Genomic DNA, 26694 nt, shown 5'->3' with positions numbered 1-26694 from the left:
AAACATATCGATGTACTCTTTTTTTCTTTTTTTTTCTAAGATATATAAAAATAAGTCATTTCTGGATGGAAAAATAGCTGCCAATGACTGTGATGGATATCCATTCTATTTGAACTGGGAGCGGCTGACAGGGAATTATTGCTTTTGAAAGTATTTTTGTGGGTGTGGTCAAGTTTCAGGGTGTGCCAATAACAAAGTTTAGACTGGGGTGAGCCAGCAAAAAACAGGCTAAAAATAAACCTATAGAGAGTATTGTGTCCATACATGTGTCATGTGACACGCCATGTCATGCCATGTGTCAGTCAATCTCTGCTAGCCCACCCCCCAGTCCAATTGGACTGGCCTTCTATCGACGTCAATGGCAACATATGATCGTTTGTTAAATAATTTTACAATTTTTTTGTGCCATTTTGTCTGTTTCAGTCAGTGGCTGCCAATGAGTTATTACGGTACATTTTTAAAATTTTATAGCATGCCATTGATAGACATCAAATTAATTGAAACTGGGAGGACTGGCTGTAATTTCTCATCTTTCAGTGCCATTGACAGCGCTAGCCGTCCAACCCATTTTGACTGGAAGGGGCCAATCATTTGCCCCCTTCCAGCAGGGCTGGCCCAGGCCATTTGGGGGCCCTAAGCCAAATAATGCCAAGGAAGGGGCCCATATTTTTGGCCCAACATTTCGTCACAGTGTACTGTGAAACCCATACATGCAATCCAACCCATACTCTATTTTGTATATTAATCAGATTTTTTGTTTTTCTGCTCCAGAAGGATAAATTCTCTTCGACATATTCGTGCATCTACTTTCCAAGCAAGTTTGAGCACCAATCATTGCGAAGCAGGTTCAACATCACTCCCCAGGTTGCCAGATTGTAATGACAAGAAAATGGATGTTTGCAAAGATAAACGGCAATGCACACCACATTATTCACGATGCTCTATTAACGTATAAAATGAGGTTGCCAGATTGGGGGCCCCCTAGTGGTCAGGGGCCCTAAGCAGCTGCATAGTCTGCGTATAGACTGGGCCGGCCTTGCCTTCCAGTCAAAATGGATTGGAAGTCTAGCGTCGTCAATGGTAGCCAATGAGTTCGATTCATCGAAATTGAGAGACTTGCGATTAACCAGCAATTAACAGTGATTAATTGCATTGTCATACACAGTCACAATAAAAAATGACTCAAATAAGAGTACTGTTACTTCAAAATAATATTACTCAAGTAAAAGTAGTCGTCCAAAAAATGTACTCAAGTACAAGTAAAAAAGTATTTGGTGAAAAGAATACTCAAGTTATGAGTAACATTGTGAGTAACTGCTTATATTTTTGTTATTCTTTTTTTTTTTTTTTTTTTTTTTTTTTTAAACGCTGGTTTTTTTTTTTTTTCTTTTGCAAAGTTATCTCGATGAACTGTTGTTATGATACTGTACAAAAACCTATTACATAATCACATTAAGCCAAAGAAATTTAAAAATATATGTATTTGAATACCGATGAGAGAAAAAAAATAAAATAAATGAAGCATTATTTGATATAGAGCATGAGTGCCCTCTGGTGGAGAAAATAGTTCCTAGTTTAAATAGAATAGTGAACGGTTCCATCATAATTACTATTTTGAACTGAAAAGGATCATATCTCCAGTTTTCCATGGTCAATTGGTGCCAAAAAAAAAACTGGAAGAGAGGTTCAAATCCGCGCTCTCGAGTCATGTTGTGGGCAGCGCTCTATATCAGATACTTCGTTTTTTACGGTGCTTTAGTTGAAAGGCACCAAATGATTCAACAGGCATCTGATTGGTATAATGGAGTCATGTGATTATTTTTGCGACGTCTCATTGGTGAAATCGGAAGAGCTACTCTTAGCAACACTGGCTAAAAAAATAATAAAAGTAGCAAAAGTAGTGGAGTAAAAGTAGTGTTTTTTTCTTCACAAATCTACTCAAGTTAAAGTAAAAAGCATAGTTTAGTAAAACTGCTCTTCGAAGTACATTTTTCTCAAAAAGTTACTAAAGAAAATGTAACAGTACATGTAACGCATTACCACCCACCTCTGGTTATGATTTATTCAAAAGTAGAATATGCAGTTGTAGTAGTCGTACCTGCAATAGTCATATTTAAATCTGTCCTGACTTCTCTCTCCCTGTCCTATCGATTATTAGGCGAAAATGAAGTTATAATGCACTTATAATGCTACTTAGAGCAAGTTAACATATATAGTAGTAGCTGTATACAAATAGCACATTCAGAGCCTAAAAAGGCTAAACTTTTTCTTTAGTGGCTCTAATGTTACGGTCGAAGTAATTACTTGCATTAATTTGTGAGTTAACTAGCCCAGCCTGAGTGAATTGATCCCCCTTGAAAGCATACGCAAAGATTAATGGGGGGTGTGGGGGCCTAGCCCGCCTGGTGGCCGAAAATGTCATTGCATTTAATTGACTTTCCTATATATAAATATTAATTCAAAATTATGACTTTGCTGGTAAAATGTTGTCTATAAAACTTTTAAAGCAATAAAGAAAACAACGTAAAATGACTTAAAAGGAACAAAAGATATTTTTAGAATAGATCAAAATTATTTTTCGAACAGATTGTTTGACTAATACCTTAGAGACGATCATTTGCTTTGCTTAGTCAAAACCACCTGAGGACAGAAGATGCAAGATTGATAGACGTAATTTTTTCAAACCTAAGCTTTCAAAAGCGCCAACAACTACTGAGCGAGAACCAAGGATTGAAAATGTGGGCCATGAAACGCCGGACAGCACCGCCAAAATGGTGAGCGGGGTTTCAGTTAGCCCCACTAAAGACTTTAATTGTAACAGAGCCACCACCGGGCATACAATATTTAATGGAAGACGATCTTAGCCGAAAGCATAGCTGTCTAAACAGCCTGATTTAGAATTCCCCCAAAAAATGACGGTGGGGCCTCATTTTTAATGTGTGATTATAAATATTCCTGGCTGGAATATTCAGTCAAAAAGGATGCAGTCTCCTGTTTTGCCTGCCGCCATTTTCAAACTCACCACGGCGAGGAATCGTTTCGCAAAGGCGTGAGTGACCGGCATTAATTTGGATATCTCCGCAGAACGCAAAAATTGCCATCTACTTCTCACGCTCTCAAACGCACACACACATAGCTGGGATGCCTGTATTTACGAGCATGGACTAAGCTACTAACTGAGCATATATCTTGTAAGTTAATTTTATTGCTGGCACAATTTGTGAGTTAACTTGCCCAGCCGGAGTTTATTGCTCCCCCTTGAAGGTGCATTGGAAATAAGACTAGATGAGGGAGGGTTGTAAAGTAATTATAAAATATTGTTTTTGTTGTGAATTCTAAAAATGTATTTTAAAAATAAAATAAAAAAGTGATAATATGTAGATTACAAAGCACTAATTATTTTGGGTCCACAGTAGTTAAGTTTGGCTGAGAAAGAGCCAAAACTTTGACTAGTCGCCAGTCATTCACAAAGCATGAGAGACAATTATCATCTGACATCATTCCAGAAGTGAGAACTCACCTGTGAGAACAAAAGCGGATCCCAACCACATTCAGGTGAAGGGTGTCACTCCAGAAGGCGTGGCCTGGCAGACAAAACACACTGACACACAAATTCCAACTCTTGTGCGAATACAGCATGAGTGCAAGCCACTCACCATGAATTTAACAACAGAGCAGACACTGACCTATCGCCGAGGTAAGGCAGCTATTTTGTTTTACATATTGGAAACTCTCCTACCTCATGTATACAAATTTACACCAATGTATGTATTGTATGTACTGTTATAGTGTATAGGCATAATCATGATATGAACATATTAACTAGTCAAATACTTGATATTTTTGAGATTACAAAAAAATTATATATGTCATATTTTTAGTCAAGTCAATGCTTTTCTCTATTGTTCATTTTTGACAAAAAAAAAAAAAAGTAGGGTACTTAAATTGAAAAGATTAATAGGTAGTAATCCGGGAATACCCCCAAAACTATCAGAAAATGACCCGAAATCAACAGGAAGTGGTCAATGAACAGGAAGTGACCCGCAAATCCCCTAAATTTCTACAGGAAATTATCCAAAATGCACAAGGAGTTAACAAAAATCAACAGTAAATGGCCCGTAAATACCCGAAATACTAAGGAACCAACCCAAAATTAACTAATTGCCTAAGGAAAATGTAAAAATATCCTCCATCACTATCAAGAGTAGTGCGAAATCAAATTTCCCCCTTGACAACCAATTTCTGCTGATCTGTGGTAGTGCAAAACTAAACTGAGAATCAATACTTTAGCAAACAAATATGTTGTAGGAATACATTTCAGTTAGGGCTGTCAAACAATTAGAATTTTTAATTGAGAAAATCACAGCTTAAAAAATTCAAAGCAATTCAAACCATCTCTAAATTATGCCATATTTTTCCGTAGATTATTGTTGGAATGGAATGATAAGACATAAGAGGGATATATACATTCAACATACTGTACATAAATACTGTATTTGTTTATTATAACAATAAATCCACAAGATGGCATTAGCATTATTAACATTCTTTGTGATAAAGGGATCCACAAGAAAGACTTGCAGTTCTTAAAAGATAAGTGTTAGTACAAGTTATACTAATTTTATATTAAAACCCCTCTTAATGTTTTCGTTTTGATAAAATTTGAAAAATTTTCAATCAAAAATATAAACTAGATACACTGAATACACAACAAGGCGTAAATGACGAGTTTTAAATTAATTTAGAAATCAAGCCAAATAGGAAACCTATACATTTTTGGGTGGTTTTAGTTAAAGCAGCCAGTTTTTTCATCTGTATGATTTTGACAAAGATCAGATCACAATTGATGATTTTATGCAGAAATATGAGAAATTCCAAAAGGTTCAAATACTTTTCATACCACTTCATATAAAAATATTAAACTTACAGCATATTAATTTACATTTAAAATGTACTGTATACAGTTTTGCTGTAATTGATGTGTACATGCATGTTTTGGGGGGGGTTAACCTCAGCTCGTCTTTGTTGCTCAAGCAGCACTAACGTGGATTCAAACTGGTTCTGTCACATGAAAATGCTCCATCATCATGCGTGAATGTGTCGCCATCTGAAAGCACGTTGTTTTGTTGATGAAGGCAGCGATTTGTTGCGTAAGCTCACATCAAGTTAAATTAGGGAAGGGCCAGGAAGAGACTTGCGAAACTGCGAATCAAGAATTTCAAAAACAGCTCAGACTTCCTGGTGAATTTCTCAAGAGGGTCGGTGTGGTTTATTGCCGCCATGCTGGCAGGTGGAAAGCCCGTCAATCCATCAAACAACGACATTTAAAGGCAATTCTTGTTGTGACAGATTTGTGTCTTTGTGACGGAAAACAAACTTTTTAAAAAAGATTTACTCGTGCTTGGACATATATTAGATTAAAAAATAAAAGAGGGATTTTTTCATTTTTATTTTACATTATAACTTAGGGCTGTCAAAATTATTATTATATGTTAACGGGCAATAATTCTTTTTTTTTTTTTTAATCAATCACGTTAAAATATTTGACGCATTTAACGCACATGCCCCGCTCAAACAGATTAAAATGACAGCACAGTGCCATGGCCACTTGTTACTTGTTTTTTTGTGTTTTGTCGCCCTCTGCTGGCGCTTGGGTGCGACTGATTTTACGCACCATGAGCATTGTGTAATTATTGACATCAACAACGGCGAGCTACTAGTTTATTTTTTGATTGAAAATTTTACAAATTATATTAAAACGAAAACAGAGGTGTTTTATTTTAAAATTTCTATAACTTGTACTAACATTTATCCCTTAAGAACTACAAGTCTTTCTATCCATGGATCGCTTTAACAGAATGTTAATGCCATCTTGTTGATTTATTGTTATAATCAACAAATACAGTACTTATGTATGTTTAATGTATATATCTGTCTTGTCTTATCTTTCCATTTCAACAATAATTTACAGAAAAATATGGCATATTTTAGAGATGGTTTGAATTGCGATTAATTACGATTAAATAATTTTTAAGATGTGATTAACTCGATTAAAAATTTTAATCGTTTGACAGCCTTAGTTTTAATAGTTAACGGCAATTCATTGCAAATTAGTCACGTTTTATTAGTTACGATTGATCGCAAATTGGTCTCGTTTCCATGGTTAACCTACGATTAATTGTAAATTAGTCATGTTTTAATAGTTAACTAGGATTAATCGCAATTTAGTCTCATTTCAATAGTTAACATGCGATTAATCGCGAATTAGTCACGTTTTAATAATCAAGATTAATCGCAAAATTTGTCTTGTTTCAATGGTTAACTTACAATTAATGGCAAATTAGTCTTGTTTCAATGTGTAACTTGCAATTAATCACAAATTAGTAACGTTTTAATCGTGAACATGCGATCAATCGCAAATTGAACTCGTTTTAATTGTTAACATGCGATTAATCGCAAATGGAACTCTAATCGTAAACATGCGATTTAACGCAAATTAGTCATACAGTATGTTTTAATAGTTGCGATTAATCACAAATTAGTCAGGTTTTAATAGTTGCGATTAGTTGAATTTAGCCCCATGTTCTAATTGTTAACTTATGAGTGATTGTAAATTGCTCACGTTTTAACAGTAATCTTTTAATCGCAAATTAGTCCCATTTTTTAATAGTTCATGTTTAATAAAAAAATAAAATAAAATTATATTGTTGACACATCAGCAAACCTTCCTACTTATTCTAGTGCAGACATGTCCAAAGTCTGGCCCGGGGGCCAAATGCGGCCTGTGGTCAAATTTTATCCGGCCTCCAGCCTCTGTCATAAAATCAATAACATCTGGCCCGCACGCAGACTTAATTGGTCAGCAGTACTGCAACCAGCATATGAAGTATCTTACACACGAAATGCTGCTCCTCATTTACCCACTAAAAGGCAGCAGCACTTTAACCCTGTGTTGCCAAATGTATCACATTTGATACACCTAAAATTTCATGATTTTTAGACTAATTTAGAATTTTGACATTTCTTTTTGAGAAAAAAATGATGAATGCAAGTCAGCATCTGCAGGTTTCATGAGAAAAAACATGATTTAGCATGGGTTATAGATATTAGAGCGCTTATTACACATATTCATTTTGACTTTTCTTTTCACAAATTGGAAATAAAAGTTTCATTATGACCTTATTTTTCAAATTTTGGGATTCTTATGTACAGTATGTTGAATGTATATATCCGTCTTGTGTCTTATCTTTCCATTCCAACAATAATTTACAGAAAAATATGGCATATTTTATAGATGGTTTGAATTGCGAGTAAATACAATTAATCAATTTTTAAGCTGTGATTAACTCCATTAAAAAGTTTAATCGTTTGACAGCCCTAATTATAAGATATATTTTGGGATTCTTGTTAAAATAAAATAATACGGGAAAAAAGTTGAAAATCTCAGGGCCTCTAAAGGGTCATGGACAGACATCAAATTTAAGCAATCTGATGAAGGGCCGTGCAGAGACCAATGGAGGGGCAGGTACTCATAGATCAAAAAGGGCACATGAAAAAGTATTACACTTAACAACAAAATAACTTCCAGTTTAACCAGCTTTACAGTATAATTGGCTGTGACTGTGACAGACTTTAATTGGGAGGGGGTAACAGTGAATAGAAATCAACACTGTCATCAACACTTTCTGGCTGTGACTAAGTCAGTCTTTGTCTCTTTTTTTCCTTCAACCTCTGTATCCAAACTTCGTTCCTCAACTTGTTCATCTGAGAACAAACCACATCAGATGTTCACTGAGCCACCATTAGCAGTTTTTTCAAAACTATTTTTTAATATTATCCATATTTGACAACTCTAGCACCTGATAATTAATAATGTTATAGAACGATAACATTGTAATTGTGTTTATAACGTTGTATTTTATATCCGAATATCCTTGCAAATGTGCGATTCTTACCAATTGTGCTCTTCAGCCAGCTGACGAGGGATCCAATGCTGTTAGCAGCCTTATCCAGCTTTTTTTTTTTTTTTTTTTTTTTTTAATCTCTCAACCTCCATTCCTTATGAGGCATGTCTACAAAATGAAATATAAATCTTAAAAAAAAAAAAATTGATTCCCCTTGGCTTTTATTTTCAAAGCTTTCTTAATTTCTCTCTCTCTTAATATACTGTATTTAAATAACTAATTATATAACATTTAAGCTAGCGGACTTTTGCTCTACAAGTTATTATATACCATTTAAGCTTGCAGCCTTTGCTATGCAAGTTAGTCAATTGTTGTAAACATTAGTACTATATAACATTTAAGCTAACAGACGTTTGCCCTTCAAGTTAGCCAATTGTTGTAAACATTAGCATTAAATAAAATTTTAAGCTAGCTGACTTTTGCGCTACAATTTAGCCAATTGTCGTAAACATTAGCATTATATAGCATTTAAGCTAGCAGACTCTTGCTATGCAAGTTAGCTAACTGTTGTAAACATTAGCATTGTATAACATTTAAGCTAGCGGAATTTTGCTGTAAAAGTTAGCAAATTATTGTTAGCAATAGCATTATATAGCATTAAAGTAGAGTTTTGCTATGCAAGTTATCCAATCGCAACAATTTGCTAACTTGCATAACAAAAGTCCGCCCGCTTAAATGCTATATAAAATGCTAATGTTTACCAGATTGTTTCTACTGCACACCAGAAACTATCAGATCGCCTAAATTTATTTCATTTTTGGATATGTTCCTTTAGGGGCTCCGTAATTCAAATTCTTTTTGAAAAAATAAGAAATTGTCCGAATCTTAACACAATAATATAGATGATTACTTGACAATAATTAAGGTCTACTATTTATAGATGGGAATTTTTTGAAATTGTAGAAAAAAAAGAATTGTATTTCCACTACAATAAAAAGCTAACATGAGAATACAATTGTTCTAGCTAGCAATAATATTATGACAGCAAAATACAAAAATAGAAACAAAAAATTTACCAGAATTAAGTTGTATTTTAAAGAATTACTAATATTACCACTAGGGCTATCAAATTTAATGGGCGGTAATTACTTTTTTAAAATTAATCACGTTAAAATATTTGACGCAATTAACGCATGGATGAAATGACCCGTTCATGCGTTGCCTCAAACAGTTTACAATGACAATGTTTTAGCACATTGAGAGCGAAAAGGCAGATAAATGCGAGTGGACACAGGCGTTCATTGGACAATGCATTTTACTGGTTTGACCTTTGGCAGCCACTACTAACAGTCACGGTTGCCCAACCTCCCATCATGCATTTGGGCAGAGCAACAGACCATCTTTTTCTTAACACGCCTAATTGAACACAACGCAGAACATGCTGTATACCATTTACAGCCACCACTGACAGTCATGGGTGCCCAACTTCCAATCATGCATTTGGGCGGAACAGTTCAGTCGCTACAGTAGCATTTAGTGAAAGCACAACAAATAATACATATATAATAATAATATATAATATTATAATAATATAATGTATATATATAATATATAACAAATAATATTCTTTTCTCTCAAAAAAAAAAATGTTCACAAAAAGAAAAGCGCTCAATGTAACGAGAACTGGCATTCCCAATCAACTATGCAAAATACACATAAATGTTAATAATGTTAATGCCATCTTGTGGATTTATTGTTATAATAAACAAATACAGTACTTCGGTACAGTATGTTGAATGCATATATCCGTCTTGTGTCTTATCTTTCCATTCCAACAACAATATACAGAAAAATATGGCATATTTTAGAGATGGTTTGAATTGCGATTAATTACGCTTAATTTATAAACTGTGATTAACTTGATAAAAAATTTTAATCGTTTGACAGCCCGAATTACCACATAAAAGATGGGGGGGGAGATACATTTAATCATCATCAGTGTTTTTTAACATTGCCGTTTGTGTGTTCAGCATGTCGACCAACGCAACAAACAGCAAATGTCAACCCACTGACGACTTGTGTGGTAAAGAATCTCCAATTATTCTTTTTCTGTCTTCCTTTTAATTTTCCACAGTAATCCTGCATCAATAAAATAACACTCATATTTTTATTTTTTTTAAAACTAATGCCAAGGTTCAATTGATTTTTCTTTAGTTTGTGGATTTTGGCTTGAATACATTTACATAAAGATCGAATTAACTTTGTCTTTTTGTCCGAACATCATTCCTCACTCAAATATTCCTGACTGCAGAGGTGGTGACATATCGGCTGGACGTGATCGTGGTGCCGACGGTACTCCTCGGAATCAGCGCGATCATGCTAATCATCATGTTCGTCTTGGCTTACTGCCACCGCCAAAACGTGGCCTTGCCGCGTTACCGCAGGTCCCTTCGCCAGCGAGCGCGCCACCTGCAGGGCGTCGACGGTAATCCGAAACGGCGGTTTCTCATCACTGAAAGACCAACAAACAATTGTGATTTCCTCTCTAGCGCCCCCTGGAATTGATCCATTGGAACACGAGGAGGTGCCAATGGCCGTCCACCGGCGGGCGGACGGTGCGAACGGGCCTCTGGGCTCTTTACGGCAGGTGGTGGCGCTCCCGCGCACGCTGTCCGTCGCTAGCGACGACAGTTTCGGACTCTACCGTGCGCGAATGGACGACAAGGACGTCGTGCTAAGGGTGCTCAAAGGTGAGTTGGAGAGGAACGACCAGAAGTGGGTAGAGTAGCCAAAAAAAAAACAACTCTAGTAAGAGTAGTCTTACTTCCAAATAAAATAGTTTCATCCAAAAATTTACTCAAGTACAAGTAAAACGTATTGGTTGAAAGGAATACTCAAGTAATGAGTAACATTGTGAGTAACTGCTTACAACATCTGATTTTTTAAAAAGAATAATGGTATTTTTTTTCTCAGCAGAACTATATGAATTTATTATTATACTGTACTATAACCTATTACATGTCCATATTGTGCTGAAAGAATGACACAAAAATAATCAATTTCAGACCAGAACAAAACAATGAAACACCACCCGTCCAAAGAGTGCCCTATAGCGGAGAAAAAACACTTACCTCTGATTGTTATGATGGAATCATGTGGTTATTGTTGCGACGTCTCATTGATGAAACCAAGAGAGCCACTGTCGGCATCTCTGCCAAAAATATGTAGAATAAATAGGAAAAATGTAACAACTGTAGTGTATAGCCCAAAGTAGCTAAGTAAAGCCTGAGTTATGCTTCTGCGTTGCGGTGAGGGCATAGCGACGTTGTAGACCCTACGGCGTCAATGACCATTCAATAGTTTTGCGGAAAGGGAACACGGTGCTCTGTAATTCACCGCCAAGCCACTAGAGGGTGTTGCATTGTGTTTGTGCGGTTTTGGGGGACTCTTGTCAAATTCCTCGAGTTTTCTTTCGGTTAGACAACAATGGCAACGGAGATGGAACACTTGAATGTGGATCTTCAGCTCATCAACATTGAACAAAAAATGTTGATCATACAAATGTTGAGGCACGGGCGACGCAGAAGATGGTTGCGGAGGTGGTCTGTCTGACTGTTGATGCCGCACAGAGACTGGCAGTCACATTACGAATTCTAGCATCAGGTGGAAGCCAGCAAGCTGTGTTGTCCAGCATTTTGTCCCATTTTTTGCAGTGTCCTACAACCTGCCAGTGGGAAGTCAGGAGATTTTTGGCAGTTATGGAATTTCCCAAACTGCGTTGGAAGTCCTGATGGTCAACATGTTATAAAAGCACCAAGGCAAAAAAAGCGGGCAATTTTTGGCCGGCTGGGTCACAGCTTCGTGTGGCCATTCGGTTCCGAACACAAACTTTTCTCTGAGGTTCCTCCATTTTTTTATGCATTCACTGATTCACTATGATTCACTTCTCGTTCTTAATAATTCCCCCTCAATGGGTTGCATACTAAATCAGATGAAAATATTCTCCCGCTAACGTCATCCACCTGTTGGGGACGCCAGAGCCCTATAATGGTAGGCGTGGCTAGACGGTGGATTAAAACACTAATTTCTCGTCATCTGCGCTTTGCCAAATTGTTGTATATAGTCAAATCGTCTCAAAATATGATTTTAATTCACATAATAATGCTATTTAAGACTTTTTTTATCCTGTCGTACGCACTTTAAGAGTACTGTGTCTTCTTCACAAAGCTATTCAAGTATGGCGTGGTAAAACAACTCAAAGAAGTACATTTTTTTCAAAAAATTACTCAAGTATATGTACGGGCGACCAGTCAATAGGTGGTAGTGGATCCCGGCTATTTATGAGTTAGGGCTTGCGAAATCCGCTAATAATTGACAACCATCGGAAGGAAAATAAATATTTTGGCAGCGATTGAGTAATCTCTCCCTGTGCAAATGGATTGTACATCTATCGCCATCAACGTCACTGAAATATTGGACAACACTGACCGCTGTTTGTCTTTCAACTTCAAAGACTCAGCCAGCACGGAGGAACGACGTCACTTCCTGAGTTTTGCCTCCTTCGTGTCGGGCTTGGGGCCGCACCCATTTCTGCCGGTGCTGATGGGCGTGGTCTCCCATCCACCACCCGTTAGGATGGTGATGGAAGAGATGCAGCACAGAGATCTGCTGGGCTTCTTGTGGAAATGCAGATATAGCATCAATAACCAAGTAAGATGTATCAGTTATACTGTAGCCATCATTCATTTCAATTTTTTTTTCAATTAAAGCAACACTTGGTAACTTTTCAACCTTTATAACATTTGTAATGATAGGTTGATTGACAACTAGTTGAATGACACCTCTTTTATATCTCGAGGGTCTGTATCGCTTTCACCGGCACTGATCAACTTTGAGGAGGGCGGCAGGAACCCTGCCACACAAAAAAAAAATACAAATATACTGACTGCTTTTACGGTATACATCACTTCCCCATTCATTAAAAAGACTGAAGTCGATGCGAACACTTTCACGCGGATTCTCCAAAAATGGCAGAGTAACAAAAGAGACAAAAAGTTTTGTCTGAGGAGGAAAAAAGGGAGGCTACCAGGATATACAGAATAAACATTGGCCCGGCTTTCACTCACTGGCGTGACGCCCCTTCTCTCAACTGACGGGTTGGGTTGGGGTGAGGGGGTTAGCCACTCGGTTGCTAACAGTCATATGATATTGTTTAGCCACAAATGGATTCATTGCCTTTTCACTATTCATCCTTCACACAGCCACTGGAAACAGAAATGTTGTTTAATCCAACTGCAGGCGATGATTTTATGACACTGTGCAGGTTTTCATTGGTCCTCATGGGAAACGCACTCTTCCTTTAGGCAAAACACTACCACTTTTGTCCACCAGCAATGCTAAAATCAACCAAAACTGAAAAGTTACCTTGTGTTGCTTTTAATGTATACTGGCCTGTCTCAGGAAATTAGAATACACAATATTCTAATTTTTTGAGACAGTCCTGTGTATATATACAGGACTGTGAAATTAGAATATTGTGTATTCTAATTTCCTGAGACAGTCCTGTATATATACACAGGACTGTCTCAAGAAATTAGAATATTGTGTATTCTAATTTCCTGAGACAGTCCAGTACATATCTTTTTCATATTAATTTGATGTTCATGTAATGAATTTTTCAACTTTTGTTGTTGTAGTTTTTCCTAGCCCAATGATGGGGTTTAGATCAATGAATGTCATTATTAATTTTCTTTGAATGTTGTTTTATTTATCCATTATTTTTTAATTATTTCCCTAAAATATGTATTTCGTATGGGATGTTTGCAGAACGTGTCGGCATACAATATGACAGAAAAGCGACTCTTCACCATGGCAGCACAAGTAGCTTCTGCCCTGGTAGGTACACATCTTATGAAACATTACAAAATGTTCCATAAGCTTTTTAGAAACAAAATTTTATTTTATTTTTTTGTAAGTTGGAATATGTATGCATTTTGGGGAGATAAAACCACTTAGTAAAGCTAGTTTACTAATCATAGATATTAGTATATGAAAAGATAAAATTGTTTTTTTCACAGGAAAACTAAGTATATGGAGACTAAATGTTTTTGGAGATTTAACCCTTGATGCCTGAATTTGCATTTAGCAAATATAAATAAAGCATTGGAGGAATACATCAGTACAAAAAAATGTACTAATATATATATATATATATATATATATATATATATATATATATATATATATATATATATATATTTTTTTTTTTAACTAAATAAATTGGAAAAATCCAGCATAAAAATAAAGCTAAAATTAAAAATATATTTTAAAAAAATAACAGGAAATGTTATTTTGAAAATTTAAAAAAATCTTATATTAAAAAAAACAACTGTTTATGTATTTATTATTATAATTTCCATGTAGGTATGTATTCTCCCTTTTTTTTTTTCATTTAAAATAAATTAAATTTAGGTGTCAAAAAATTACTTGCAAAAAAATGTACAAATTATGTAATTTAATTTTTTTTTTTTTTTAAACGCTCATTTGACTAGAAGAAAGTTGTTTTTCAGATGTGATCAATTTTGAAATTTTCTAAAAATCCAAACCTATTTTGTATTGTTAGGAGTACCTGCACAGCCGGCGTTGCGTTCACGGCAACGTAGGCGCTCGCAGCGTCCTGGTGGGTGGGGACCTGACGGCCAAACTGTGGGGACTAGGTGCCGCCCACCGCCGCCGAAGCCGGGCGCCCGCGTCGCCGGGGTCTGAGCTGAAGAAGTGGCAGCCGCCTGAAGTGTTGGCCCGCCGAGACTTCAGCCCCAGCGGAGACGTGTGAGGCACTTGAGAAGTTCCATTTTTAAAACGGGGCCAAATTCACTTACGTTGCGGCCTTTTCCCAGGTGGTCCTTTGGGCTTCTGCTTTATGAAATGAGCACATTGGGTGAGTCAAGTTGGATTTCATTGAGAAAAATATGTAGTGCAACAAGGAAATAGTCTTTTTCAAGAAAACCCTTGAAAAAAGTGTTTCCATATGAAACAATGGGGATGTTTATTGAGAAAAAAGTCAAAATAGGCCATAAAAAAAAACACATTTTTATCCCCAAGAATTACAATGCCAAGAACATAAGGCTTGTTTGGAGAGAAAAATGTGTTACACAGTTAAAATATTGCACATTCGCCTTTAATGCTCTTTAATGCCTTTGTTTTACATATCCTAAAATTTATTTAGCAACGTATTCAAAGTTCCTAATCTGATTACTTGATTATACGAACTGATAGATTCATCGATTACTTAAATAATCGATAGCTGCAGCCCTAATACAAAGTATATCACCATTTTGCTATTTTGTTACACCCCTAATTGTGTTGTGACCGCAGGTGAGCCCCCGTTTGCCGAGGTGCACTCTACTAACCTCCTACAGCACCTCCAGAGAAGAAATTCTCTCCGCCGTCCGGCGGGGTGCTCTAGCGCACTGTGAGTACAGCTAACGTGCTGACAAGTTAATGCGTGGATTTCTAACAGCGGCGTTCCGACCCGCAGTTTCGCCATCATATCGTCATGCTGCCAGTGGAGCCCTCGACAGCGCGTCACCGTGGCGACGCTGCTGGAAAAGCTCCAAGCGGGCGCCAGGAAGGCTGACGGGCGGACGCCCATTCGAGCCGCCGCCCCCATTGACGTGGAACGCTACATGCGGCAGGCGGGCTACGGGGACGCCTACAACTACGCACTGCTCTGATAGGACCACACTGAGCAAATTTGCTGCTAAATGGACAAAGACTGACAACAATATTTTTCTACTGTAAATACGTGATTCAGGATATTATATGAGTTTTATGGAAGTTGATGTGTGAGCGCTTTGTATACACACACAAGTGTCAGTTGTGCATGTGAGGGAATACTTGCCCGGTTATGTCTGAAATTGTTTTAGCCAGGGGTGAAAGTGGGCGGGAACGGTCTGGAACGCAGTTCCGGAATAAGATTCAGGGCCGGAACGCAGTTCCAGTATATGGTGCTTTGATTCAGAAAATATGACAGCAACTGTCAAAACGCTATGTAAAAACAAAACAATACAAAGCTGCCACACATGCATTTCATCTCCAAGAAGAAAACAGTCTACCAACATCAGATTTACATACACAAGTGTAAACAGTAAGCATAATAAAGTGCTTGTGTAGGGTAATCCTTTTCCACTGATATTTATTATTTATTTTATTCCACGGACGGTATGGAGGTTTCCCCAGCTGCTGCACTTATCCGAGTCTGACGATGACGAGTCCCGTCAATGTGCGAATGCAAGCAGCAAAGCAAAACGCCTGGACTCATTTATCCGTTACAGTAAATTCGCTGACATACTGAAATGTGATCACCAGAGATAGTTAGCTCTGATTGGTTCAAATGTGCATGTTTTCTGGAAAAAAAAGGGAATGCAACAGAAAATGGATCAAATCTTTTATAGCAAGGAAAGAGTTAAGGTGGCTATTATATTTAGTTTTATTTGGTCTGATGGGGAGGTTCAGAACATTTTAGCTGTCACTGTGCACTTTGAACTTATATTTGTTCATTTATGTTAGGCTACTTATTCATTTCCTTATGATTTAAAAAAGTCAATGTTTGTGGATCTTCAAAATATATTCCATTTCACTTTGCATAATATAAGTCATTTGTACTTATTTTTCTGAATGTAAGTTACTTATATCTTTATTATTAATAAACACAACAAAAAGTAAATGTTTACATTATCTTCAATTTTAGTATCCATCATATGTTCTTAAGTAGTTAAAATTGAGATTTGGCATTTGGTATGTGAGGAAATGAGGGAAAATAAAAATTAGAAGATGGAGGTTGGGGTTATAGCTGTTTTTGGTAACTTTTATTTTGCAAATCATTGAAAAAAAAATTGAATGAAAATCAGTTTTTGTATGTGTTTTAGGAATAACTGACCTAATCAGTTTTCTTTGCATTTCAGTAGTTTTGAACAGACCAACCATGGTCAAATGTTGTTGTGCTGCGCTAAGTAGTTGCATTTGATACACAGAAATGTAGCAGGGCAAAAAAGTTGTATTTGGTATGTGGCAAAAATGGATTTTGCCATGTGTTTTTTTTTTTGTATGTGGCAAAATGGATTTTGGCATGTGGCATTTTTTGGGGGGCATGTGGCTTTTTTTGGTATGTGGCAAAATTCATTTTGCCATGTGGCATTTTTTTTGGTATGTGGCAAAATGGATTTTGGCTTTTTTTTTTTTTTTAATATGGCATTTTTGCAGGCCATACACATCCATGCCATTGACAGCTATGCACATCCAAATTTTCAATCAATTTTAAAAGGCAGAAAAACATGCGTGGCTGTGATTTTTGACCATACCCTTACCAATACAGCGCATTAACATTCAACTGGCACCCAAGTAAGGCTATGCCATTGACGGCTATGCACGTCGAAATTTTTCATTCCTATTAAATGACAGAAAAACGTGTGGCTGTGATTTTTGACCATACACTTAAAATGCCACATGCCAAAATCAATTTTGCCATATGGCGAAATCAATTTTTGCCACACAAAAAAAAAAAAAATGAAAATGCCACATGCCAAAAAATGCTACATGCTGTCACATGGCAAGATCAATTTTACCACATGCCAAAAAAATGCCACATGGCAAAACAAATGCCAAATGCCAAAATTTATTTTGCCACATACCAAAAAAGAAAAAAAAAAAAATCACATGCCAAAATCCATTTTGCCACATACCAAAACAAATTATACATGACAAAATCAGTTTTGCCACATACCAAAAAAATGCCACATGGCAAAAAAAAGAAAAATGCCACATGGCAAAAAATGCTACATGCTGCCGCACGGCAAAATCAATTTTACCACATGCCAAAAAAGTGCCACATGGCAAAATCCATTTCGTCCCATACCAAAAATAATGCCACATAAAAAAAAATGTCAATTGCCAAAATCTATTTTGCCACATACCCCCCCAAAAATGCCACATGGCAAAATCTATTTTGCCACATGGCAAAAAAAATTACCACATACCAGAAAAAAAAAAAAAAAAAAGCCACATGCCAAAATCCATTTTGCCACATACCCAAAAAAATATCACATCACACTTTTCGCTCTCGCCGTCTCTCCATAATTGGGGGACTGAACATGAACATGTTGCTGAACATACCGTGTGCGAGTGACTGCCCAAAACAGGCGGAGCCTCTCGGGGCGGCCGTTTAATGAGTCTCGCTCTTCTGGAAGTGGCGAAAACTTGATAGTCCAAAAAGTCACAAAAGTGAGAGCAATCGTGCGGCTGTCTGACACGGTTCCCTTTCGTGGTGTAACTTTCCTCTATGCATTTTTTATATACACCAGTTCACTCGGCATTGAGTTGGGAGGGAGCAACCCCGCCGCTGGCCGAGCGGCGACTTGCTATGCTATGCTACAATACATTAAAAAAAAAAAAATTTTTTAAACTCTGCTCCGTTTAAAACAAACCAAAAATCCTCGTTATTCAGAGGATCTGAATCAGGTGAAATGGATCGGATTTTTCATTTTAAAAATGTATTCATGTTTTTCTGTTTACAACCTCCCTCATGGTGTCTGATTATTCGGCGTTTCTGTGAGAATGATTTTGTGAGATGAATTTCCTTGGGGAATCATGTCAGAAAATGAGAATTAGAAAAGAAGTAGAAAGAGTTCAAAGACAAGGGATGAATTACTCAAACATACAGTATATTACGCACATCTACACACAAAACACACAACATGGTAGTTGCAGGAAAGTCCAAAAACTTGTTGGAAATTGAGTCGTAAATTCCAACAGGAAGTAGAAAAACGCAGGGAAAAAAATCGAACAGGAAGTGAAAAAAAGTGCTTTTTGTCTTTGTTCAGAGAGTTTCGGAAAAAAGTTTTGAAGCAGGAGCGCAGAACAAGCAGAAAGGCGCGCAGGTACCTCATCCTCTCAGGTTGTCAATATGCGCGCATATCTTGAGGGCGGGACCTAGTTTGATGTTCATGGCGGCAAGCAGGTGCTCCTCCCTCAGCAGCAGAAGCGCTTGTCCGTCGATTTCCTGCGACAGGAAGAGCGACGCCAGATCCTCGCAGCCTAAAAACCACCGCATCGTCGGCACAATTCTAAAGTGAAAACATTTGGAGACTTTCCTACCTTTCAGTGAGCAGATAAACTGCGACACTTGTTCCACGGTCCAGTGGGCGGGGCTCAGAGGTGCCAGGGGAGGAGTTGGAGGATAACAGGGAAATTCTTCCTCGCTGTCAGAGCGACCGGAGTCAGAGCGGCGCTGCAAAATCAAGTCAGGTTTTTTTTATACTGGAGCTCCTAACTTCACTTTCAAAGTCCACAATTACCTCATTTGCTTAACAATGATAGGCTGGTAGGATAGGCTGTGAATGCTCTGGTTTTAGTACTATTGACGTCCAATCCAAAATGGATTGGACAACTGGCCCTATCAGTGGCAGCTAATGAGTGCATTTATGAAACATTTTAAAGCCATTAGAACAATAGGAAGGGTTGTGTCAACAATATAATTTGTTTTTTTAAATTTGCGATTAAACAACTATTTAAAAATGGGACTAATTTGCGATTAATTAAAAGATTACTGTTAAAACGTGACCAAGTTGCGATCACTCGTAAGTTAACGATTATAACATGTGACTAAATTCAATTAATCGCAACTATTAAAAGCTGACTAATTTGTGATTAATCGCAACTATTAAAACATACTGTATCATTAATTTGCGATTAATCGCATGTTTACTATTAAATTGAGTTCAATTTGCGATTAATCTCATGTTAACTATCAAAACGAGGTTAATTTGCGATTAATCGCATGTTAACTATTAAAACGTGACTAATTGCAAGTTAACCATTGAAACAAGACTAATTTGCGATTAATCTTGACTATTAAAACGTGACTAATTCGCGATTAATCGCATGTTAACTATTGAAATGAGACTAAATTGCGATTAATCCTAGTTAACTATTAAAACGTGACTAATTTACAATTAATTGTAAGTTAACCATGGAAACGAGACCAATTTGCAATTAATCGTAACTAATAAAACGTGACTAATTTGCCAATAATTGCATGTTAACTATTAAAACGAGACTAATTTGTGATGATCCGCAAGTATTATAACGTGATCAAATTGCAATTAATCGCCGTTAACTATTAAAACATGTGACTAAATTGCGATTAATCGCAGTTAGCTATTAAAACGTAACTATTTCGCGATTAAACGTAGTTAACTATTAAAAAATGTGACTAATTTGTAATTATTTGCAGTTGGCTATTAAAACGTGACTAACTCGCGATTAATCGTAGTTAACTATTAAAAATGTGACTAATTTGAAATTAATCGTAAATTAACTATTCAAAAATGTGACTAATTTGCAATTCATCGCGACTTAACTATTAAAAAATGTAATTCCTTCGATCACCGCAAGCTAAAACGGAATGGACGTCCACCACTGTTAATGGCAGCCAATAAGTTGTACACAACAAGATTTTCATGGCCTCACCTTGTGAAGCATCCTGCTTGCAATCTGTGAACCTCCGATTTGAGAGTGGATCCGGCGCGGTCGCTTCCTCGTTCTCCTCTTGGCCGAGTCGATGTCTTCGTCCTCAGAGTTGGAGACGTGACTTTGATCCTCCCAAGATGGCCGCCGGACAAAGGAGAGTTTATACCTGCAGAAGGCAGAAGCGCAACAATAAAAGATGGCATCGATCCTGTTGACGTAGTCAGGTAGCCAAAGTGTTGGAGAACAGTGACTGTCAAAGTACTCGTATCACAATATACACAACAATTTTCTTGGACTACATTTTGATTAAATCTTTCTTGAACTACAATATTATGCTTTACATGTCTGTACCTTTTATTAGGCATAAGATTTTTATACCTCTTTGCACAGGAGGTTGAGCAAAACCTTCTCGTTCCTTGAACCAACCTGGTACAGAACTGGCACTTTAGCCCTGCAGGGGGAGACAAAGAGGCAACATCACGAAGTCACTCAAACCTTGTTTTTTTGCATTTAAATGGGCAAAACCAGAAAATAAATGGTCGTAAATGATGTAACGACTGTATGTTTGTAACCCGTTTTTTTTAAAATTATTATTATTTTTTTTTTTATGAGATGAATGTGATTTTAAAGACCTAGCCCTAAAATTTTGTGGAAAAAAAAAAATTTTTTTTTGACCTGTTGCCGGGGTAACAGAATCATCCTCCTCGACGTGGTCCTTGATTGGCCCACACACCTGTCAGTCAAAGAAGAGGCACAAAGTGGCGATTAAATGGGGTGTGACTGAAACGAGTTTATTGGTCGTAGACGTCCATTTCATTTGAAGTGAAAGGGATTTGCTGCCATCCCTTCCACTTGAATTGGACGTCTAGAGCCGTCAATGGCAGCCAATAAGTTAAGACTAGGGTTGTTCCGATCATGTTTTTTGCTCCCAATCCGATCCCGATTGTTTTAGTTTGAGTATCTGCCGATCCCGATATTTCCCGATCCGATTGCTTTTTTTTTTTGCTCCCGATTCAATTCCAATCATTCCCGATAATTTTTCCCGATCACATACATTTTGGCAATGCATTAAGAAAAAAATGAATAAAACTCGGACGAATATATACATTTGTTTATTATGACTATAAATCCTCAAGATGGCATTTACATTATTAACATTCTTCCTGTGAGAGGGATCCACGGATAGAAAGACTTGTAATTCTTAAAGGATAAATCTGACTTTGTATATTGTGACTAAATATTGCCATGTAGTGTATTTGTTGAGCTTTCAGTAAATGATACTGTAGCCATTTAACTTTTCTGCCCAAATGCATGATGGGAAGTGCAACCATGACTGTGCGTAGTGGCACCAATTGATATATCTTCTCTGCGTTGGGAAATAACATAGGGTGTTAAGGAAAAGATCAACCACTACTGTTCTTCTCCACATTGCTTCCCACGATATTTCTAATTGTTGAGAGAGGGATTTTAAGGCTTTAGTCAATTAAAAAGAGGCTCCAAAGACTGCCAAAATTCTCTCTACTCATTTTACGCTGCCTGTTAGCTCTATACAGTATATATATAGGTAAAACGGCGTCATTATAGATTGAACGCGACAATGCGTGAGTGGGTCGTGCAGCGCATGCGTTAATTGCATTAAATATTTTAACATGATTAATTTTTTTAAAAATTAATTACCGCTGTTTACGCGATAAATTTGATAGCCCTACTTTAAGCCAAAACTAAAGACTCTGGATGAATGTAATACATTTTGTCTGTAACGTTAAATACAATTAGAAAACGATTTAATTAAAATATATATATATATATATATTTAAAAAAGGCATGTCCGATATTTTTTTGCCGATTCCGATACTTTGAAAATGACATGATCGGACCCGATCTATCGGCATCCCGATCGATCGGGACATCTTTAGTTAAGAGCGCTGAGGTATATTTGAAAAATCACCGGAAAGGGTTGCGCGCCTTCCTGGATGACGAAGCCGTCAATGACGTGCGTCAGGACGTGCGGCTTGACCACCGCTTTGGGGGGCGGAGCCTTCTCACCCGCCCCGTGGACACCCTGAGACGCCACTGAGGGGAAGACTTGGGGTGTTGTAGAACCTGCACGAGATGAATGGCTCCCTCAAAATTTTAGCAGACTTTACTCTGAAGGAATTTGGTTGCTCGCTACCTGCATCCACTTCCGCCGGAGTTGAGCCGTCACTTCGTAATGGCGGCAGGCGGCTGTCAGAGTCGTCGTTGGGAACTAGCTTGTGCATCATTGCACCGGGCTAGGAAAAGTCGAATTATGTTGGATTGACGGATTTGTATATTTTGGTTGACGGTTTCAAGGGAACCTCACCTGCACTGCGGATGTTTTTGGCATGTCATTATTAGGAGGTGCAAGACCTGCCGCAACAACTAAGGGTGTTGGGGCTCTAGGAGGCTGATTTTGATCTAGTGAGGACAAGGGGAGCGGCGGACGCCCTGGGACGCCGCCCCTTTCAGAAGCCACAACGGTAAGCAGGCCGGACGATCGTGGGAAGACGCCGGCGCCCTCCTGGGTCTGCCTGGCGCCAACGATCTGAACAGGGATGTGGGGCGTCTGTGGGCGGCGTCCAGGTTGACTCGTCGGAGGCGGGGCAGGTATGATGGGCGGCGGGGTTCTACAACGCAATTGGAGGGGCAGACGGAGTCCCTGCAGGGTTTTGGGCTGGATGGGAACCGGCCCGTTGGTGTGAGGCACCTTGTCGCCACTTTTCTGCAGAGGCTGGACCACCAAAGTCTGAGCGCTACCCGCCACCGGACCCGAAGCGGACGTCAGGACCAAAGCGTGTGCGGCTGTGGGGGCTAGGGCCCCCGTGGTGAGTGTCCGGGTTCCTTGAAGCAGGAGTTGCGGGACGGCGGAGGATTTCAAGTGGGAGGGCGGAGGGTATGTGGGAATCTTGATGGGGAACGGCGGGGGATGACTGGACTTGATAGGGGCTACACACAGCAGAGAAAAGAAATGAGCTAAAACCATTCACTCTGTAAACATTTATGCTAGCAAAGCGCCAAACCAAAAACAGCATATTTTAGAGACTTCCTGTATTTTCTTACCAGCATTGCTCTTTTCAGTCACCTCCGTTTTGATACATTTAGGACTAGAAGCGCCCCATGTGGACAAGTTCTGCGTCTGCAGAAGACATGCAGTCAAAACGGGACAGCAGAACCTTGTTCTGTGGCAAAATAGCCGCTCACCAGTTCGCTATCCGTTTGGCTGCCAGAGGTGGTCGTGGTCGTTACTCCCCGCTCGGGCTGCCGCGCGACCGTCGTCACTGCGACAGTCGGCGGCGCCCCGCCAGGCATGAAGATCAGCTGCGAGGAGATGGGCGCTCTCAGGGAGCGGTTCACCTGCAGGGATGAGGTGTGGGAGGGGTTAAACGCAAGCTAGCAGTGACGTTGATTTCACGTTAGCTTGGATGGCTTTAGATCTACTCATTGTTTTAAAAAAAATGAAGACTTTAAATACTGTTAAAAATGAATACAGCATCAAAAGATTTAAAGTGGAAAAATCACCCTGAGGAACATCTGACCACGTCCCCCGGCTCCACCGCTCAGCAGCAGCGACCGGCTGACTGTGGACGTCGTCGCTGCCGTCGCCACGGTGATGACACGACCACCGGTCGCGGAGGCGGACATCCCGCCAGCGGCTGCCGTGTTGTGCATCTGCGTTTTGTTGATGTGTTGCTGCAACATCAGCTGCTGGAAGTACTGAGCGGCGTGCGGCTGCCTCTGCAGCGCCTGTAAGGCCTGAATGGGCAACAACATACACGATTGGTCGCCAATTTTTTTTCTGCCGTCAATAGCGTTGAATGCAATCCAAAGAAAATTACACACTTGCACAGCTTGCCGTTCATAAAGCGACATGGATTGGATCGGCGAGGGGCGGGCACTGTTTCCAGACGCAGCGCTCTCATTGGCTGAGGCCTGCTGTTCCTGGCTGTCCGTCTCCATGGTTACTGAGGGTGGAACAATAATACACAATGATTGACAAGTGTCAGTACCTTCTCTAAGTAGAACTCTTAAAACTCCCTTCTTTTGGCTCGTACTGCCACATGCAATATGGCGGCCTTGTCAACGTCTCTCAGCCACGAACCACGCCGCCCAATCAGACGTCTCGCTACCTGTAGTGTCTTTGGTTTTGCTTTGTCTGGCTGACAGAGAACCTCCTTCGCTTTTCTCAAACAAGCTAATGCTAACGTTACCAAGCTAGCGTCCCGAACCGGTACCGAACCTGTTAGCTTGTCTCAAACCAGTCGTCTCGTCCGCGTCTCGTCGCTTTCCAGGCGCCGTTTTTACTCCTTCGTTTGTCAGCCTCGGTTCCGTGTCGCCTTTCTTACGGTTCCGGTGGCTTTGCTAGCCGGGATGAAGCGGCGGGAAGCCGGTGACACACCGGCGACGCACCGGAGAATGATGAGGGTGCGACCACGCCCACTTTGAGACGAAGAAACCCGAGTGGGCACGAACCAGCGACGAAGAAACCCGAGTGGGCACGAACCAGCTTCGAGCGGATTGAAGAAAAAATAATATTGGTTATTTTACAATAAAAAAGAGAGACTTTTGTGCTATGTTAGGTCTTGGACCACTGCACCATTTAAGTATAAAAAAAATAAATAAAAAATGACAAATTAATTAATTCAGTAAGAAACGTCCAATCCATTTCATTGATTGCCATTGAAAGCGTTTAACATCCAATCAGTTTTAACTGTGAATCAATGAATTTATAAAATAGATTTTTTTGGACATAATATTTTCAGTTTTTCCTGTTTTATATTTTCTGTAAAATATTTTTTAAATACTGGAAACTATATATATATATATATATATATATATATATATATATATATATATATATATATATAAACAAAAATTCAATCGAAATTAGAGGGAAAGAAATCATAATTACTGCTTTGTCCTTTTTTAAAAGGTAAAAAGTAATCAAAAATTTATAAAATTAAAAAAATGTTTAAAGAAACACTACGTAACTTTTCAGCTTTGATCGATTTTAGTGACGCCGGTGGACATAAGCGGTAGTGTTTTGCCTTATGGAAGACTGCTTTTTCTATGAGGACCAGCGCACACCCGCACAGTGTCATAAAATCATCAATCAATCAAAAATGAATGTCCCTGTCGCCTGCAGGTGGATTAAACAACATTTCTGTTTGCAGCGACTGTGTGTAGGATGAATAGCAATAAGGTAATGAATCCATTTGCGACTAAACAATAGCATATGACGGTTAGCAACCGTGTGGCTTAGTGTGGCTAATGGCAGCCGGTTTAGATGCTTTGACATTTACCAATAAAAACAAAAATTGGTTATGAAATAAGAAATTATGATATGTGTGTATTGTTTAATTACCTTTGATGGTAACATTGCTCCTGTCAAGATGGCTGCCCTGAGATACTGATGTCATTCTTCTGCGAGTGTCATGTCAAATAACTTCAAAACTCCACTTTTTGTGTATTGATATATACTGTGTAGGATTTATTCAAGGATTTTTTTTGGTACAAACACAAATAAAGCACACTCAACACTCACAAGTTGCAACAACACGCGCACACACAACACATCGCTGTTTAAAAATCGGTCAAAAAGCGAGCCGGCTAGCGAGATTCGCAACAACGAACACAAGCGTCGCTACGACGTCCTTTTTTGGAAAAATAAAAACAACTTTTGCATCACACACGACACACACTTGCGAACGAACTTTATCGCAACGATGCCAAAAAAGCAGAAGACACGACAAACAAAATTTGGGGAGAAAAAAATACATATTTCGTGTGCACAAAAAGCTGATTTGTGGCCATGAAAACACGAGAAAACGAATAAAATTAGGCAGTGAATATTACTAAGTGTGCCATGAGTGCCTCTAGCGGTTCATGAGAGAATCACAGTTGATTTGGATTACTCAAACTATTTTAAAACTTCATTTTTATTTCTCTTTAATGTGCAAAACAATTTTATTAAAATGATTTAACTTGTTATAGCAGCTTGTAATTAGGTTAAATATACTTCTAAGTCTTTTTAGGACTATTTAGACCTACTGAACTATTCTTAGCTAAGGTGGATTATTTTTAGGGGACAGAGTTGTACTTGAGGATTGATACTTCATAAGGCATCCAATCATCTTTCTGCTGTGAATTTAAATGAGTTTATCACTAGTAGATGTACAATCCATTTGAAGTAAGCGAAGCAAACCCTCTCATATTGGACGCCTAGCACCGTTAATGTGATGTCTAC

General features: G+C 38.5%; 2 protein-coding genes across 2 annotated transcripts; one reads left to right on the top strand and one right to left on the bottom strand.

Moving 5' to 3' along the window:
- The first annotated feature begins 3628 nt into the window (after window positions 1-3628).
- Window positions 3629-16649, top strand: LOC130911033 (tyrosine-protein kinase STYK1-like). The gene is made up of 10 exons (XM_057828770.1): window positions 3629-3697; window positions 9935-9987; window positions 10216-10389; window positions 10454-10654; window positions 12418-12614; window positions 13731-13799; window positions 14527-14732; window positions 14801-14841; window positions 15279-15375; window positions 15442-16649. Exons 2-10 carry the CDS (start codon window positions 9936-9938, stop codon window positions 15635-15637), a joined length of 1233 nt encoding a protein of 410 aa, XP_057684753.1. The 5' UTR covers window positions 3629-3697; window position 9935; the 3' UTR covers window positions 15638-16649.
- A 1952-nt stretch (window positions 16650-18601) lies between these two features.
- LOC130911032 (polyhomeotic-like protein 1) lies at window positions 18602-24848 on the bottom strand. Its single transcript, XM_057828769.1, has 13 exons — window positions 24688-24848; window positions 24291-24412; window positions 23970-24203; window positions 23652-23804; window positions 23511-23586; window positions 22774-23396; window positions 22603-22702; window positions 22378-22532; window positions 21105-21162; window positions 20808-20880; window positions 20430-20595; window positions 19056-19188; window positions 18602-18995 (listed from the first exon to the last, which is right to left on the bottom strand). Exons 2-13 carry the CDS (start codon window positions 24405-24407, stop codon window positions 18844-18846), a joined length of 2040 nt encoding a protein of 679 aa, XP_057684752.1. The 5' UTR covers window positions 24408-24412; window positions 24688-24848; the 3' UTR covers window positions 18602-18843.
- Window positions 24849-26694: the final 1846 nt, after the last annotated feature.

Source organism: Corythoichthys intestinalis, chromosome 22 (assembly GCF_030265065.1).
Source record: "Corythoichthys intestinalis isolate RoL2023-P3 chromosome 22, ASM3026506v1, whole genome shotgun sequence".
NCBI lineage: Eukaryota > Metazoa > Chordata > Actinopteri > Syngnathiformes > Syngnathidae > Corythoichthys > Corythoichthys intestinalis.
Note: the sequence above shows the minus strand (reverse complement) of the source record. Positions and strands in the feature narration are given on the sequence as shown.